This window comes from Polypterus senegalus, chromosome 14 (genome assembly GCF_016835505.1).
Source record: "Polypterus senegalus isolate Bchr_013 chromosome 14, ASM1683550v1, whole genome shotgun sequence".
Taxonomy (NCBI): Eukaryota; Metazoa; Chordata; class Cladistia; order Polypteriformes; family Polypteridae; genus Polypterus; species Polypterus senegalus.
Window position 1 is genome coordinate 102,266,755 of NC_053167.1, and position 19,728 is coordinate 102,286,482.

The window sequence follows — 19,728 nt, forward strand, 5'->3', positions numbered from 1 at the left end:
CGCAGAGACGACTCATCCAGAGGTCACAGACCCCAGGACAACGTCTAAAGAACTGCAGGCCTCACTTGCCTCAATTAAGGTCAGTGTTCACGACTCCACCATAAGAAAGAGACTGGGCAAAACGGCCTGCATGGCAGATTTCCAAGACGCAAACCACTGTTAAGCAAAAAGAACATTAGGGCTCGTCTCAATTTTGCTAAGAAACATCTCAATGATTGCCAAGACTTTTGGGAAAATACCTTGTGGACTGATGAGACAAAATTTGAACTTTTTGGAAGGCAAATGTCCCGTTACATCTGCCGTAAAAGGAACACAGCATTTCAGAAAAAGAACATCATACCAACAGTAAAATATGGTGGTGGTAGTGTGATGGTCTGGGGTTGTTTTGCTGCTTCAGGACCTGGGAAGCTTGCTGTGATAGATGGAACCATGAATTCTACTGTCTACCAAAAAATCCTGAAGGAGAATGTCCGCCATCTGTTCGTCAACTCAAGCTAAAGCGATCTTGGGTGCTGCAACAGGACAATGACCCAAAACACACCAGCAAATCCACCTCTGAATGGCTGAAGAAAACAAAATGAAGACTTTGGAGTGGCCTAGTCAAAGTCCTGACCTGAATCCAATTGAGATGCTATGGCATGACCCTAAAAAGGCGGTTCATGCTAGAAAACCCTCAAATAAAGCTGAATTACAACAACTCTGCAAAGATTAGTGGGCCAAAATTCCTCCAGAGCACTGTAAAAGACTCATTGCAAGCGATCGCAACGCTGATTGCAGTTATTGCTGCTAAGGGTGGCCCAACCAGTTATTAGGTTCAGGGGCAATTACTTTTTCACACAGGGCCATGTAGGTTTGGATTTTGTTTCTCCCTAAATAATAAAACCATCATTTAAAAACTGCATTTTGTGTTTACGTGTGTTATATTTGACTAATGGTTAAATGTGTTTGATGATCAGAAACATTTTGTGTGACAAACATGCAAAATTGAACTCCTCCATAAAAAAAATCCTTATTGGTTGTTTACATTAGCTCCTTGTCTTTTTTCTCTACCCACTAAGAGGTCACTACAAAACATTTACTGTAAAAGTAGAATACAATCCCAAAATAAAAATTGTTCAATTAATTACATGGGCCACATAAATGTGCAGCCTGTAAACGTTATTGGTTTGTAATAAGTAGTAAAAGTAAAACATGATTCAGTGTTAGAACTTTATCTGACCATGGCTTTCAGGGTAAAGCCATATTAATAACAAACAAACAAAAAAATAATACATTTATATACTGTAGCAACTTTCTCATACTGAAGGTGCTATATAAATGCATTGTTAAATAATAATAATAATGTATAATTATTGAATATACAAATGCTTGAGTGAGTAACAAACATCCAATTGTAAAAATACTATAATTCTGCACCAGAGAGTCAACACCCCGTTTCATTTTGTACAGTGCTTCATATCTAAACCCTAAATAAAGATTAAAGATCAAATCTGATTGAAAGTACCACTTTTGTAGGACGTCCTACAGGGAAAAAAGAAAGTATAACCAAAATTCTCATTTTCCAAAGCAATACAGCTTCCTGTAAAACATTGTTTAATAGCCTTGCATTAGTGGAGGAGAAGAAAACACTAATTGCATAGATATTTTTGCATTAACATTCAATTTAGATTTTCTAAGTAATCAGTCTCTATTTCTACCTCCTCATCCATCACAATTAAAGGTGAACATAGAGATTTGTGTGTCTTAAAGTCATATACCATTTCTTTAATCTGACATTCACAGAAAGGTTATTATTGCACCATTAACTAAACAGTCCACTTGGTTTAAAGAACATGTATCCTACTGCCATAGTGTCATCAGCATAGTTGATAATGTAACCATAGTTTATTAACAGAATTATACACTGCTCACAAAAATTAAAGGAACACTTTAAAGAAACACATTAGATACATCAGATCTCAATATGAAGTTGGATATCTATACAAATAACGACAGGGCAATGTCTTAGGAACAAAAGGATGCCAAGTCTTTTAATGGAAATAAAAGTTTTCTGCCTACAGAGGGCTCAATTGTGTAGACACCCTAAAATCAGAGTGAAATGAAGATGTGGCAGGCTAGTCCATTTTTCAAAAACTTAATTTCTGCTACTCAAAATGCTTTTCAGTATCTTGTGTGGCCCCACGAGCTTGTATGCATGCTTGACAACGTCGGGCATGCTCCTAATGAGACGACGGATGGTGTCTTGTGGCATTTCCTCCCAGATCTGTATGAGGGCATCCCTGAGCTGTTGTACAGTCTGAGGAGCAACCTGGCGGCGCCTAATGGACCGAAACATAATGTCCCACAGATGTTCTATTGGGTTTAAGTCAGGGGATCGTGAAGGCCATTCAATTGTTTCAATTCCTTCATCCTCCAGGTACTGCCTGCATACTCTTGCCACATGAGGCCGGGCATTGTCGTGCATTAGGAGGAAACCAGGACCTACTGCACCAGCGTAGGGTCTGACAATGGGTCCAAGGATTTCATCCTGATACCTAATGGCAGTCAAGATGCCGTTGTCTAGCCTGTAGAGGTCTGTGAGATGGATATGCCTCCAAGATCATCACTGACCCACCACCAAACCAGTCATGCTAAACGATGTTACAGGCAGCATAATATTCTCCACGGCTTCTCCTGACCCTTTCACGTCTTTCACATATACTCAGGGTGAACCTGCTCTCATCTGTGAAAAGCACAGGACGCCAGTGGTGGACCTGCCAATTCTGGTATTCTATGGCAAATGCCAATTGAGCTCCCGGTGCTGTGCAGTGAGCACAGGGCAGTAGACATTTGGGCCCTCAGGCAACCCTCATGAAGTCTGTTTCTGATTGTTTGGTCAGAGACATTCACACCAGTGGCCTGCTGGAGGTCATTTTGTAGGGCTCTGGCAGTGCTCATCCTGTTCCTCCTTGCCCAAAGGAGCAGATACTGGTCCTGCTGATGGGTTATGGACCTTCTATGGCCCTCTCCAGCTCTCCTAGAGTAACTGCTTGTCTCCTAGAATCTCCTCCATGCCCTTGAGACTGTGCAGGGAGACACAGCAAACCTTCTGGCAATGACACGTATTGATGTGCCATCCTGGAGAAGTTGGACTACCTGTGCAACCTCTGTAGGGTCCAGGTATCACCTCGTGCTACCAGTAGTGACACTGACTGTAGCCAAATGCAAAACTAGTGAAGAAACAGTCAGAAAAGATGAGGAGGGAAAAATGTCAGTGGCCTCCACCTGTTAAACCATTCCTGTTTTGGGGTCATCTCATTGTTGCCCCTCTAGTGCATCTGTTGTTAATTTCATTAACACCACAGCAGCTGAAACTGATTAACAACCCCTCTGCTACTTAACTGACCAGATTAATATCCCATAAGTTTCATTGACTTTATGCTATACTCTGATTAAAAAGTGTTCCTTTAATTCTTTTGAGCAGTCTATTATAGTGTTTGATTATAGGTATACTGCGGTTTGCTTAATCACTTACACTAAATCAACCAGATCACTTCTACATTAAAATATAAAGCTAAATGGGACTACATACTTATCCAGAGATATTGGTCCGCAACAAAGGAAGCAGACTTATCAAGAAAAGAGCAGATATGATGTAAGATAACTAGAAGAGCATTTTATTTACCTGCTTTCACACTAAAGCAGATATCACATTGCACAACTTTTACTGTAGGGTATGTCAGATTTGCTGACTACAGTCACTGATCGCTGCACCAAGTCAAATGATATAACGGAACAAATCGCAGGCTATGACACATTACCAACCGAGGACCAGCTTCTGGACCTTGTCTATTAGAAAAGTCTTTTTTTTTTTTTTTTTTTTTTGAGGCCAATTCTGTGACAGTTTTCAGACCCTTTCACACTGTATCTGGAATTGACATTATTAAACCACCTTTGAAAGTATCACCTATAACTTCTAATTCATGAAAAAAAAAAATTATATTTTTGTGATAGATACTTTATTAATCCCAAGGGGAAATTCACATACTTGTTTGACAAAAGCAAATCTTTAAACTTGATTATAAACAAAGCAAATCTTTAAACTTGATTATAAACAGGAACAGTACTTACCAGTTTGGCTTGTTGAGCATTCATTGGGTCACTAAACTGGAGTAAAGCTTGAAATTGATTGTTCTTTGTGAAAGTAATAATCTTTAGGACAGTTCCAAACTTTGAAAATATCTTTGAAATGGACAAAAAAAGTTCTTAATTAAAAAACAATCCACACCACCACCTAATACCTAGAAACAGAAATACTGGAAATAACATCTACAAAAGGTATAAATAATAAAAACTATAAATGTACCTGTTGAAGGACATCTAATGTAACAGGGTAGAACATGTTGTCAATAATTATTCTCAGAACAGGGCTCTGGGCAGGTGTTATTGCACATTCACTCACGGTTGCTCCTGATATAGGGGTGCTTGCTGCTTGAACAGCTGACACCGCTTGCAGCACTGCTTGAGCTCGCTAAGATGTTTAAAAAAAGAAAATAAATAAAATTGAAGTCAATATAGACATATTATTAATTTCCCTTATTACAATTTTAAAAAGTGATATACAAAGAGGTGATAGAAACATTTTGGGGTGATCACCCCAATGATTGCTGATAAAAAAAAAAAAAAAAGTTAAACTAAAGAATTCCATTCCAATGAAGTAAAATATTTTGTCTTGTTTGTGCAACCACTTTACTATAGTTGACTTGACTGGCATAGTATGGCTCAGAGAAGTAGTCCTTCAAGTGGTAGTTACAAAGGGCCAGATGTATGTGGCATCACTTTTAAATCAAAATAATTAGAATAGCTTATGAAGTATGAACCTTTAATAATAGCTTATGAAGTATGAACCTTTAATTTCACTGTTTACATCAGTTATGATTTTAAGTCTCAATCTCAATTAAACACTTCTTGAATTTCTTCCAGCCCGAATTAATTAGCTCAAGATTATCCTTGAAAAGTCAACATTCTAGGTACCCAATGTGTCCCGACTTTTCCTCATGTTTAAATATCCATGAAAAATATACTTCAACTGACCGACAACTAATTTCTACACTGCCTGCCACTTCGGACTTCTGTCATCTATGTCAATGCCCAAACAGACATTGAATCCTCTCAGAGATGTCCTTCCACACAAGAATTGTGCTCCCCTCTTTTGACTATGGCATTAAAAACGGGACAGGTTCTGGTCAATGTTCACGAGATTAACCTTTAAGGCTGTACTGTTTCTTAGATTTATACTTTCAATGATACATGTTACTTTGCTGTTCTGTTTTCTACATCCATGTTCATTTGGTTCTGAAACATGAAACACGTAACATATTTTTACATTTTTAAAAATCGCACATTTTACTACACAGAAGGTAGAATATTCCTTTTAGGTTAAGACTTAAAACATTTCAAATTACCCATTATATATTTCAAACTCTTATAAACAATCTGCATTAAGTGGCTGGATTAATTTTTATTCATTATCTCTACATAACTTAGTAAAGAAATATTGACATAGTTAAAAAGATTTGAATTGTTTACTCCCAACTCAATACTTCTGTAATTCGACAATTTCTGGTATTTACATATGTCACAATAACTGTGGTTAAGTAATTAACTTTATTGACCATTTATACTTGGGGCCGGTTTATACTTAACGCTCAGAACACGTACACGCACGCATCATGGCTGCCACACCTTCCCAGCGTTCATCTGACGCATCCTCTGAAATTAGCATTAATGCATGCGCCAGTTGCAGTACCAGCAAAAAGTCTGGGGGCACAGCGTGACAAAGTTGGAACATGACGTCAGTCACCATTTACTATCTACATGTGACAGAAAGCCACTATGTGGATCCTACAGGATCAATGTGCATGCTTCGATGTTTGATGAATGGTTCAATGTAGTGAAGCAAAATGTCAACATGCAAATGCATTTGTGGTACTTTTATATTCAAGCGTTGCATATTCCCCAACGTAACAACATGAAACATTTTAAAAGTCTCACATACCATCTTCTGTGCGCCCTTTTTTTTTGCACCGTCACAACAGCATCAGAATGTACAGCAGCGTATTTGAGCCACAGACAAAAATATTAAGGACACAGTGAAAAGGTCTATTTTGTGATTAAAGTGGAATTTTTTGGTTTTAATCTCAAAATGTCCATTTTAACATTGTAATTTATTTTATCATTAAAGTAGACCATTGTAAACATCCAACCCAGTTGATTACTACATGCTCGTGGAGCTTCCTCCTAAACTGACAGCAGAGGCAAGCAAATTTATGATACAGTGGAACCTCGAGATATGATCACCTCTGTATACGAAATTCAAGATAAGAGGAAAGTATGAGCGAAAATTCAGATCTAAATCGAGCATTGGCTCGTGAAGAGCCACAAGCCAGGCTGTGGGTATGCGTGGCGTGTTTCGATCTGCCTCACTCGATTCACCCAAGCTGACGCTGCCAGCCCATCAGCTCACTCAGTGTTCCTTGTTCTCCGTGGCGTGAGGATCTACGGGTCTGTGATTTCATTGTTTCGCTGTAGCAGTTAAGCCTTATAAGCATATCCAAAATATTGCGGACATGCAGGCGGAGAATAGGAGGCGATTGCTCGAGAGAGAGAGAGGCGAAGAAAGATAAGGAAGGAGAGAGAGAGAGAGAGAGAGAGAGAGAGAGAGACGCGCGAGAGAAGAACCATCAGCTCAGTTATGATCACATGACGCCAGCAGACAAAGTGTATCCATACTACTTGTATTGCAAGACATCGCTCGTTTTATTAAGTCAAAATTAATTTAAAATTTAGCTCGTCTTGCAAAACACTCGTAAACCAAGTTACTTGCAAACCGAGGTTCCACTTGTATATATTATTTATCAGTGTTATTTGTTAGGAAAATTGATTTTTAAGTTGATATTTTTGGAAGTGCGGAACGGATTAACTGGATTTCCATTATTTTCAATGGGGAAGTTTGTTCTAGATATGAGAAATTCGCTATACGAGCTCAGTGCTGGAACGAATTAAAACTTGTATCTCGAGGATCCACTGTATTTGGAATCCTTAGATTCATAATTGATATCACTTTCATGACGAAATGCATTAAAGTATGTATGCTACATTTTACAAAGAAGTCATTAACTTAATTAAAACAATGAACACTGTTAATAATTTTCACGTGTGGGGGTGGGACAGTGGCAGAGCCGTAGCACTGCTGCCTCACAGGGAGTCACGTCCCTGGTGTTCTGCGTCTGGAGTTTGCATGTTTTACTGGTGGATTTCCACAGTGTGCTCCGGTTTCCTTCCAAAGACTTAAACGTTTGGGGATTTGGTGACACTAAAAAGACGCTAGTGTCTATGTATCCTTGAGTTCACCTTGAGATGAGCTGATGCCCCATCAAGCAATTGTTTTAGTCTCACGTCCAATGCTCGCTGGAATGGCCGAACGTTTTCTCACTTTGATGATATCCTCAACTGCCACCTGGTGGAATCTTATAGATTTACGTAGAGTAAACGCGCAAGTATAAACTGTACAATGCTTGCACAGCAGTAGCGTCCACTGGAGTACACTTGGAGTGAAGTATAAACCCAGCCAGAGTGTCTGTGTCAGCTCAAGTTTCAACAACTAAGTGCATCTAGAACATTTGCGATTGTGTGGTCACAAGCATGTTGACTGTGTATACGCAATTCAAGAAAACATGAGCTCATTTGAAGAACAGTTGTGTTAAGTATTTGTTTCTACCTGCACCTAAAAATCCAGCATTAACCGCACCCAGAGATAGTCAGATGTGCACAAATTCATGGTAAAAAAAAGTGCCCAGATTGTGGGCAAAGACAAACGTGCAGATAACAATGGAAATATGTACAAGATCAATATGTAAAAGGTAAAGAAAAAACTTTAAGGGAATTATACTACCATGTAGTGTCGCATAGTGCTGTGCACTGAATGCCTAAAGTATAAATAGACCAAGGTATGCATCCTCAATGCACAACTGTATCTGCAGCTACCCACACCCAAAGTATAAACATGCCTAAAAAAAAGCAACAGTTATGAACCATTCTATATATTTTTTCCCCCATACAGACTCAAAAAGCCAAATAAACTACAGGGTACTCACTCCAGCTGGGATAGCCTTAATGTTGTGATACAATTAATAAACACGTTAAGGCTAAATTAAGATGAAATATTAAGAAAAAACACCGCTCAGAAGAAAAATGTTATCAAGCAAGAGGTACAGCCATATTACCAATTTTAACTTTATGGCAAGATTTTGAAAGTGGATTTAAAATGTATTTTAACTAAGCAGACTTGAGAAAGTTGATATTTGTGTAACACTGAAATGTCAAGTAACAGGCACACAAGTGATACATGTAAATTATTTTGCTTGGATACTCATTGAGCATAATAAAAATGACACACATACTTGGTGTTCTAAAAGATAAAGCCACTTTGTGTTATAATACCAGGGAAGGAAAAATACGAAAGAAACATATCGGCTGTGTTTTGAAAGATTACAAATTTATAAAGATATCACAAAACAAGTGGTTTAGAGTTTATGGAGCCATGGTACGAAAAATACCTGCACCAATGGAGAACAGTCTTTTAAGGAACCACTTGCAAACAAGAGAACCTAACTGCATGCAGAGATAAAACAAATAAGTCCATACAAAACTGATCTGACAGTCATATGCCACCTTTGTTTTCTGCTTTGGTGTTCTGTCATCCTGATCATTTTTGCAGGGTGGAAATTTAAATGTTATTAAATGAGGAAAGAGTTCAATAAAAGCATGTACATCACATGAAATGTACACAAACTCTGCAGAACCTCAACCCAAACAAACTACTAACAAATTAAAATCACGAATAAATCCAAAATAAACAAATACATTTTTTAATTCCACTATCAAATATTGGTTCACATTATAGATCTGTTTCCAAAACATTTCTCCATCTAAAATAGTCATAGACGAAGGATGTCCCAATCAGTTTCTCTTAGGGCCAATACTGATCACTAGTACTGATGAGCAAATTTCACCGAAGGATTATTTGCAGCGAATTTGCTACATTTCGGGTTCACCCTTGTTTGTCAAATTATTTACTGATAATTTGGTTGGTTTAGGACAACTTTTTTCCCTCCAAGCACCCCATAATGCTTTGCAAGAACAGCACATCATCACCCAGAGCTGTAACAGCCAAAACTGGAAGGGACCGGCCCCTGGGTATATAATTCTGATCATTTGCATTACAGAATGTGAGACTAAGTTAGTGGTAGAACATATAAGTAAATAATGCAGGTTTAAAAAGTTCTTATGAAACATACAGGTGCGGTCATAAAATTAGAATATCATGACAAAGTTGATTTATTTCAGTAATTCCATTCAAAAAGTGAAACTTGTATATTAGATTCATTCATTACACACAGACTGATGTATTTCAAATGTTTATTTCTTTTAATTTTGATGATTATAACTGACAACTAATGAAAGTCCCAAATTCAGTATCTCAGAAAATTAGAATATTGTGAAAAGGTTCAATATTGAAGACACCTGGTGCCACACTCTAATCAGCTAATTAACTCAAAACACCTGCAAAAGCCTTTAAATGGTCTCTCAGTCTAGTTCTGTAGGCTACACAATCATGGGGAAGACTGCTGACTTGACAGTTGTCCAAAAGACGACCATTGACACCTTGCACAAGGAGGGCAAGACACAAAAGGTCATTGCTAAAGAGGCTGGCTGTTCACAGAGCTCTGTGTCCAAGCACATTAATAGAGAGGCTAAGGGAAGGACAAGATGTGGTAGAAAAAAGTGTACAAGCAATAGGGATAACAGCACCCTGGAGAGGATTGTGAAACAAAACCCATTCAAAACTGTGGGGGAGATTCACAAAGAGTGGACTGCAGCTGAAGTCAGTGCTTCAAGAACCACCACGCACAGACATATGCAAGACATGGGTTTCAGCTGTCGCATTCCTTGTGTCAAGCCACTCTTGAACAAGAGAAAGCGTCTCGACTAGACTGCTGCTGTGTGGTCCAAAGTTATGTTCTCTGATGAAAGTAAATTTTGCATTTCCTTTGGAAATCAAGGTCCCAGAGTCTGGAGGAAGAGAGGAGAGGCACAGAATCCACGTTGCTTGAGGTCCAGTGTAAAGTTTCCACAGTCAGTGATGGTTTGGGGTGCCATGTCATCTGCTGGTGTTGGTCCATTGTGTTTTCTGAGGTCCAAGGTCAACGCAGCCGTCTACCAGGAAGTTTTAGAGCACTTCATGCTTCCTGCTGCTGACGAACTTTATGGAGATGCAGATTTCATTTTCCAACAGGACCTGGCACCTGCACAAAGTGCCAAAGCTACCAGTACCTGGTTTAAGGACCATGGTATCCCTGTTCTTGATTGGCCAGCAAACTCACCTGACCTTAACCCCATAGAAAATCTATGGGGTATTGTGAAGAGGAAGATGCAATACGCCAGACCCAACAATTCAGAAGAGCTGAAGGCCACTATCAGAGCAACATGGGCTCTCATAACACCTGAGCAGTGCCACAGACTGATCGACTCCATGCCACGCGCATTGCTGCAGTAATCCAGGCCAAAGTGCTGTACATGCTCATACTTTTCATGTTCATACCTTTCAGTTGGCCAACATTTCTAAAAATCCTTTTTGCATTGGTCTTAATTGATATTCTAATTTTCCGAGATACTGAATTTGGGACTTTCATTAGTTGTCAGTTATAATCATCAAAATTAAAAGAAATAAACATTTGAAATATATCAGTCTGTGTGTAATGAATGAATCTAATATACAAGTTTCACTTTTGAATGGAATTACTGAAATAAATCAACTTTGTCATGATATTCTAATTTTATGACCGCACCTGTATAGAGCAGGGCTATTCAATTACAAATTCAGTTGGGCCAGATTGTCAAACCAAGAAGGTTAGCTGGGCCAGTCATTTTAGCGGCAAAGCAGCTCGTAATGACAAATTTTAAAACCAACACAAACAAATTTATTGAAAAACATAAGGTTTATTCGTTGTTTCTCTTTTAACTTTGGTCAGTTTGCAGAGCAAAAGGTGCATACAAAAAGAGCTGAATTAACAGAATCTGAGGTAGCCCCTATTTTTTCCACTTACAAAAGAAAAAAAACTGACCTAGGCTACATATCTGACCTATCTGATCACAAAGTGCATAAAACAAAATAGTGCACAGTAGTAGGCTATTAGAAATAACATTGTTTCCTTTTGAAACAAAATAAACAACTTGCACACATTTGACCCAGGAACATCTCAAAGTGCATAAAATAAAAAGTGCACAGTATTCACAACTATAACAACACTGAGGGAACATATTTTAAATCACCATGTGTGATTAGGCATGCCTCTGTAGGCATGTGTAGGCTACAGTTACCCTGCTGACTTAGTGGGAGAAGTGACATTTTTGTTTTGAACAGAGCAGTGACTTTAGGCTCGTAAGTTGTCAATGCAATTCAAGGCATTGGTGGAGAGTATGGTCAGTCAGGGAGCAACGAGAGTTGCTTTTATGGAGTTCATGTGTGAAAACTTGACTCACATGTATATGTTGATCCAAACATACTGAGCATGACGATCGCTACTTTCTTAATGTTAGGGAACTGATGTGCGTTGACATCAGTCCAAAACATTGCAGGCCCGTTAGTGGAAAGCTCCTGTGCCATGGTTACAGATGACTGCATGTCAACAAGTTCGAGTGTGAATTTCCCCTCGTCAATGGAAGGGACCAGTTTCTTAGCTCTGGCGGATAAGTCCCCTTCTATTGCAACAGTGAACGGGTCTCTGACAAAAACGGCCAACTCTGTGGGCAGATCAAGTCCATCCAATCGACCAGCAAAGTTATTTTTCAACATCGCAATGAAATCTGTCATCACATCCGTGATTTGTGCGGGGATGAGATGCATTTGCGGAGTGTCGGAAAATGCAGCATTCGCCTGTGCTCAAATCATTTGCGAAAAGGTCCAGTTTAACTTGGAATGCCTGCATCTGTTCCACAAGGTCGATGACAGTTTTGTCTCTGCCTTGTAGTCCCAAATTGAGATCGTTCAGGTGTTTGAATATGTCGCTCAGAAAGCAGGCATCGGCCATGAAGTTGTCGTCCAGTATGCGACTCAAGTGCGTTTTGCCTTTTTGCTTGCTGCCGCGGAGGAAAGTTATGATCTCTTCTCTGAGACCGCAGAAACGCTCCAGTGCTTTGCCTTTGGACAGCCACCTCACGTCATTATGCAAAAGAAGGTCGTGGTGCTCAGCAGACATTTCTGACAGCAGCATGCGGAATAAGCGGTGTTGGAGGCTTGATGTGGAGCGAATAAAATTAATTATAGCCATAACGCTGTCCATTGTCGTTTTGAGCGCCCGCTTAGTTTTGCACAACACCGCCTGATGCACAATGCAGTGTAAGGAGATCAACTGAGGTGCAACAGCGGACCAACGTGCTGCCAAACCATTCACTTTCCCTGTCATGGACGGAGCCCCATCTGTCACAAGCATGCACACACGCTTCATATCCAGACCACTGTCTTTAAAAAAGGCGGAAATTTTCCCAAAGACTATATCGCCAGTTGTGTGTCCTTCTAACGGCAGTAGGCGAGCAGCTCCTCTCGGAAGCATTTGCCATCAAAAACGGACATATATGCACAACTGAGCAGTATCAGTTTTGTCTGTGGACTCATCTACTGCTATAGACATAGTATCAGCTTTCATCAGGTCTCCTAACAGCGTTTCATACACATCTGCAGCAAGAATTTCAACCCTACGAATGTTTGAAGTATCTGACAGGGGTACGTTTTTATAGCAGATACCACGCTCATTTTAATTTTATCGTCATTTATCACCTCATCCACGACAGCCAGCATACAGTCCTTCACGGTTTCAGAGTCTGTGAATGGCCTTTTCTTTTGCCAGTATCCAGGAAACACGAAGGGATGCTGCAGTAGCTCTCTTTGGGCTGTGAATGACCGCACCATGGTAGTACTGCTCGGTTGTAAGATGCAATCAAACTCTGCACTTTTGCAGCCCTCTCTTGAGATCCCTCTGGAAAATTGGTGCGAAAAGTGTGGTGTTTCTCAACATGATGCCTCCGCACATTGTAATCTTTAAATACTCCAACGCACTCATTACAAATTAAACACATCGGTTTGGCGTTTGGATGTGGTGGTAAAATAAACAAGTATTTGTCAGTCCAGGCAGGGTTAAACTTACGGTTTTCATTGGCAATTTTACGTTTCAGTGTTGAGAAAGACATATTGATAGTAATCTAAGCTACTACCGCACGCTCTGCATTGTTTGCATGTTGCAGGCTATGTAATTTACGTAGGAATGCGCTTTTAGGCGGGACCATAGACATAATAAATACTTTATATTTATATTAATATACTATATATTTATATTAATATATTATATTAAATTATATTAAATAACAATTTATGAATAATATATATTAATTTATTATCTATGGTGGAACCACGGACTGGGCCACTCGGAGGTTGATTCTGGGCGCATGTGGCCCGCCAATTGAATAGCCCTGGTATAGAGTATAAATAACAAATTATATCTGGCCTGGGGCATCTGGGGCTCACGGGGGCAGGTTTCTTGGGGGTGTCAGCACTGGGGCTGTGGTCCTGGCCTGGACGGGGCATAGGGGGCTCTTGGATGGTGCGTCTCTGGTAGCTGCATGCTTCGCTACTGGCGGAGCCTGTGCTGGTGGGCGTGGGCTGCCAGCCTGGTAGCGTGCAGCCCGGGAGGCTCCGGCGGGACTCTGGGCTGGGGTTCTGGCTGGGTCTGGGGGCTTGGGTCCTGTGGGGTGTGTCGCCGGGGTTGTGGGTCAGTGATTGTACTCAGGCCTGGCCCTGGGGCTCTCAGCGATCGGCGGAACTGGGGCCTCATTAGCTGGCGGGGAAGTTGTTGCCATCTGTCTGCAGGTGGTCCCTGCTTATGAGGTGTCCACTCTGCAGGTGGGGAGCCAACAAAGGTGGAGGATGGACGGCCTGGGTTTCTATTGTCATATGTAGTTTGGGAATTGACTGAATGTTGGGATGGGCATAGTTTTACATGGTGGTGGGGACGGAGGGCTGCGCCGTTCTACGGGTCGCCTGGTGGTACGCTGGCGTGGCCCTGGTCTCGTTGGGCCTGGGCCCCTGCCCTGGATGGTTTAAAACCATCCCATTCCCCATTCTTCCTTTCTTTCCCATCCCTGGATGCTCCCATTCTCAGCTCCATCACACCAACATTCATGTAGGGCCTTGAGGTGCAGGTGAGTCGCTGAAGTGCAAGGGGGTATTCCTCCTTTGTCCCCTAGTGACCACCTGTATCTCCATTTTAATTCACAACTTAGACATTCCCATTACCTACCCTTTCATGACACATACATATAGGGCCTTGGGGGTGGACACACTGAATGGTATCAAGAGGGCGGTCTGTTCATTCAGCCTTACCTCTGGCCAGTGTCTACTTCTCAATTTTAAATCACACATAGACAGTGAGGGTTCTCAGGAGGAGAGGTGTTCAGAGCCATATCCTTCTCCTTTTTTAAAAGCACTTCAGAACAACACTCACCAACATCATATTAGAGCGGAGAGGCGGGCCCCGCTCTTTCTGTTCGCCGTCTGGGGCTGCGGGCTGAGAGGAGGAGCTGGCCGTGAGTCAGGTCCTGGGCTGGTGGGCCTCCGGGCTACTGCGGGAGCTGGGGCGGTCCTCCTGGTCTACACCCCAGAGGTAAAGTATACATGGGGAGTGTGAGTGTGTGTACAGTGTTCATTTTTGTATGTCTTCATGTTGGGTGAGTGTGTGAGCGTTTGTATATGTGTTCATGAAGGTGGGAACGTATGCTTGTGTATACGTGTGCCTGTATGTCTATGTCTTTATGTCAGGTCAGATCTTAGACTCCACCTCACTCAAAACATCGCAAGCTCCCTCGGGAGGGGCCTTACCCCGGCGGTGGATGATCCCCAGCCGCTGTTGTGTTGGCGGTTCTCCGATGTCCGGGCTGGATACCGGGTGGGTGCTGGCTCACTCCCGCGACTGCTTGGCGGGTCCTGGACCTCACGGCTGTGTCAGGCCCCTGCTGTTGGGCGGGGCTCTTGGATCCCGGGTCACAGGGCCCGTTCCTCCCTGGTGCGGCCGACTGCCGACGGGGCCCGCGGGCTCGCCACCATGGCCCTCCAGGGCTTTGGCACAGTGGCTGCTGGATGACCTTCCTCCGTGGCTCTCCTCTGCTCTTTTCTGAGTGGGGGCTGCAGTCATCCCTGCGGGGATCCCCTAGGACTCCTGTGTCCAGGGGTTTCTCTGGATGTCTGGGGCACGGGTCTCCTACATATCTGCTTGGGTCCTGGGGAGCGAGGCTGCAGTTCCCCACACACACTATTACACTATTAGACATTTACATGGAAGAACCTTATGAATACAAGCGCTCACATACACAGGTGTGCACACAGGTGAACTCATGTGTGTATAATCAGGTAATCACAGACACACACTGTCTTGCCTAGTGGCTCCCTCTAATCCCATCTTGTAATATTGGTACTATGTATTGTTTAATAGCATTTAATATTTATTAATCATTGTGATTGATACAGATGTTGGTTGCTGTGTTTTTGTCTGCTGTTGTGTTTTTTTTTCCCTTTGTCTCAACAGGTATTGAAGCAGATTGTCGGGTGTTTTGTTTTGTCTCCCCCTCTCTCTCTCTATCCTCCTTTTTATCTTTTCTTCCATTGTCCACCATCTGACTCTTTCCCCACTGTCTTCCTTTTCTTTTGTTTTTGTTTTCCCCGGTCCTGTCTGTGACTATAACAAGCCTATTTAAAGAAAAATAAATATATATATATTTTAAAAAAAAAAAGGCCATGAATGATGACAGCACAGCTACACATACATTACATACGCATGTGTCATCTGTGTTACTGACAGGCTGGGGAAACAAATTATATCTGGTTGTCATCAAATGTGCAGGTCGATCTTTGAGTTCCACATCAACATAAGCGAAAGAGGTGCATGCCCTATGCATAATTAACCATGTAGAAAAAAAACAAAAAAAAAACTTTAAGGATCCTGAAGTACAAAAACAGGAAGCCCCATGAAATAAAAAGAAATAAAAATGAAGATTTATCACTATTTACTGTACAAGACATTTCTATCTTTTTGATAAAGCACACAGTTTGGAGAGCCTTCAGAGCAACTTCAAAAATTTTTACACGCAACTTTGAATTTTCTGCCTTTAAAAGACCTACATATTTTTTCAGACTATGATTTCAGCATTTCCGCTTTGTTTTGATGTGATATACTGTATAACTGCGCTTCTCTGACAGTATTCTTTATCCTTTGATCTCACTGAGACACAGCAGTGCAGTGGTTGACACTGTTGCTGCATGGCTCAGGTCACCTTTTTGGCCAAAATAATTAGTCCAGTGAAGTTGGCAGACATTTCCCTAGCCCTAATGGACAGTTTAAAGATGACTGCACCATTATAATCCAGTCAAATCTAGTTCAGTTAGTCCTTCCCCATTGACTTCAAACCATTTCGCCAACTTTGGTGACATTCAGGAACACTTCCGTGATTTCTCTGAACTTGAAACGAGGTGAACAGCGTGAATGAAGTTCACTTATCACTACTGATCTCTTGATTTCATTTAACTGGAATTGGGACAACTGGGAACTGCTCCTAAGTGAGGAGCGGCATTGCAGATATACTTTCTCTCCAAATCTGCTGCAACCCAAAACTTAATGCCAAATTTGTCAGGCTTGGCTGAGATGTATTACAAGAAAGGACAACAGACCTTGGTTGGAAACAGGAGCTCACCAGTAATATGTTGCCATGGGTTGTAACTCAAAAACACAGTTCTCAACAAAAATGTCGCCTGATGTCGCCCGTTGTTTTTTACTCATTTTGCAAGAGTGTCTGTTGTCAAAAGGCAAATGACGCATGATACGTTTGATAGCGGTCATGGAGCATCATATATTTGATTGCCGGTATAATAATTAATTCTGACCAGGCATCAACCACAGCAGCAACTGTGGTCAACACTGCTCTTGTGAAAAGATTGGAGATAAACGTTATCAGCTCATTAAGGGAGAGTCAAGTTCATTGTACTACGTGAATATAACAGAGAATAAAAATTAAAAAATTGCTAACTTTTACCGGTAGCAAAAATTTACACCGGGTGTTGCAGACTCACATCAAAGGTATGTTTTTATTATATAATAGTAATAATAATAGCAGCTCACTACTGAAAACAGGGAGAAACTGGGCTCGAATGTGTAACCTTTAACTTATGAGGCAACAGTTCTTACCTCTGCAACAGCCAAAAGCAGACAAGTTGGATTTCTGATGACTGATATTTGGGCTTGGGTTTTTACTCATTGACACCAATATGTAAATTGAATGATTTCCTTTTCTTTGGTTATATTCTTGAAAAAAAAACCACATTTGTTTCACTATACCTTTAGTAGAGAGATAGATAGATAGATAGATAGATACTTTATTAATCCCAAGGGGAAATTCACATAATCCAGAAGCAGTATACTGATACAAAGAAACAATATTAAATTAAATAGTAATAAAAATGAAAAAGCAGACAATAACTTTGTATAATGTTAGCATTTACTCCCGGGTGGAATTGAAGAGTCGCATAGTATGGGGAGGAACGATCGACTCAGTCTGTCAGTGGAGCAAGACAGCGACAAAGTCTGTCACTGAAGCTACTCCTCTGCCTGGAGATGACACTGTTCAGTGGATGCAGTGGATTATTCATGATTGACAGGAGTTTGCTTAATGCCGTCACTCTGCCACAGATGTTAAACTGTCCAACTTTACTCCTACAATAGAGCCTGCCTTCTTAACAAGTTTGTCCAGGCGTGAGGCGTCTTTCATCTTTATGCTGCCACCCCAGCACACTTGATATTCTTCACACATTTACACACTTCATGTAAGCATTTTTTGATTACTATAACATGAATTAAGTTTCTGTTTTAGTTATGTGTTCAACATTTCTTGCCATCCTGCATTTACACAGATTATTGTTGACATGGAACACACATGAAATGCATATATTCCAAATAAAGATATATTATTTACCCTAGGGATTAAAGCTGGGAGGCAGAAGGCAAAGCTCAATTGGAGAGGACTGCGTACTGGAAGTTTGTGGATCGGTCTGTATAAAGGAATTTTTGTAAAATAAAAATGTTTATTTTGCACCTGGGACCGTTTTAGTGTGGTGTGTTAAGGTTTTGCTGGCCCCTTGTCTTTTACAATAAACAAAATGAAATTCTGTACGCTTATTGTTCAGTGACCACATAAAACGCTAAAGTAAATAAAATAACTAAATTATTCCAGTAGGCAAACTAATGTGAGAAAAATGTGAATAAGAGCTACATACAAGAATGGCTCATGGTTATGATGATACAGCACTGCATGATCAGCACTATATATTAAAAAAAAAAAAACCTTATCTAGAAAACTGCTTTTAAGACATGAGAATTTCAATACGCGACTGCAAGAATCATGATTATTATTGTTTTAAAAAAGTCAAAACACAAACACAGGCTTTCAGTATTTCAACTTTCATTCCATTAGAGAATTAGCTCATAAACAGCTTCATGCATGCTTTGTGAGTGCCATGATGTGACTGATCAGATGTTGAGTCTTAATCACTCAACTTGAAGAGTCTTGATGTTGTAAAATGAGACAAAATGATGGTGTAAATCTCTTTTTAATACCATGGCTGAATACGTCAAACATGTCCACAAATGTGCTTTTAAGCATCCGTCTATTTTGTACAGTTCTTGCTTGCGTGGAAAATGTCACATGCACTGTAATGCATACTGGCAGCACAAACAGCTGTAGCAAGTAAAAATTGTGGTAAGTTTCTAAACAAAAGTGGTTATTTGGCTTGCCTAAACTGGAGATGAATCGAGCTGCTCAACCTGTTAATACTAAAGACAGAAATATGTAACATACGTAGTGAAAGCACATGAGTCATATATTTTAAAGGTACATTTGTGCGAATAATGCAGTTTTCCAATTGAACTAAAGGCCCAGTTAATATTCTAATTCTGGACTTGTACACAGGCTAAGCAAAAGACATGAACCTTTGAAAACGGCCGAACAAAGAGTGTTTTACAGGTGGTGTTCTGAAATAAAGGATTAAAGTAATGCTGACTTCATGTAAGTAATTAAGGCTTGGACAAATGTAAAATAAATAAATAAATAAATAAAAAAGGAGGGGCAGTTTGACTTCTGTTACTCTTTAGCAAATATCAGAAACCTAACAGAACGACTCCCTGAGAAACCAGGCATGTTACAAAAACAGATTTAAAGAATTTTTCAATTAAAATATCTTGAATAAGTGAATTCCAAGAAAATCCATAAGTACAGATAGAATAATGCATCAACTTTAATGTTTATTAAGCAATATTTTTCAGTTACTGGAGAGTACATGTCAGAGAATAAATATGGAAAGTGTATATGTAAGGTAAATTAAGTAGTCCTTGCTGATATCATCCTTTATAGACCCTATGCCAAAATCTTCTCAACATTATAAAATTTCCACCACTTCCTGTTACACTGGTGTTGAACAGGATCTAGTATTGTGAAATTTCACTAGTACTGTCATTGACTACTGCAGTTCTTTTATTGTGACAACCCTAGTTACAAGTCACAATTGTAATAAAATATTTATAAGGAATTTATAAA

The 19,728-nt window shown here is 40.4% G+C and overlaps 1 protein-coding gene across 3 annotated transcripts in view; it reads right to left on the reverse strand.

The window, feature by feature from the left end:
* ptbp2a (polypyrimidine tract binding protein 2a) overlaps nt 1-19,728 on the reverse strand; it is a 101,867-nt gene that overhangs the window by 19,659 nt on the left and 62,480 nt on the right. For all 3 annotated transcript variants that reach the window (XM_039735823.1, XM_039735824.1, XM_039735825.1), the window contains exons 6-7: nt 4,346-4,510; nt 4,111-4,221 (exon numbers count right to left, since the gene is read on the reverse strand). In XM_039735823.1, the coding sequence (XP_039591757.1) occupies nt 4,111-4,221; nt 4,346-4,510 (276 nt within the window). The remainder of the gene's footprint in view (nt 1-4,110; nt 4,222-4,345; nt 4,511-19,728) is intronic.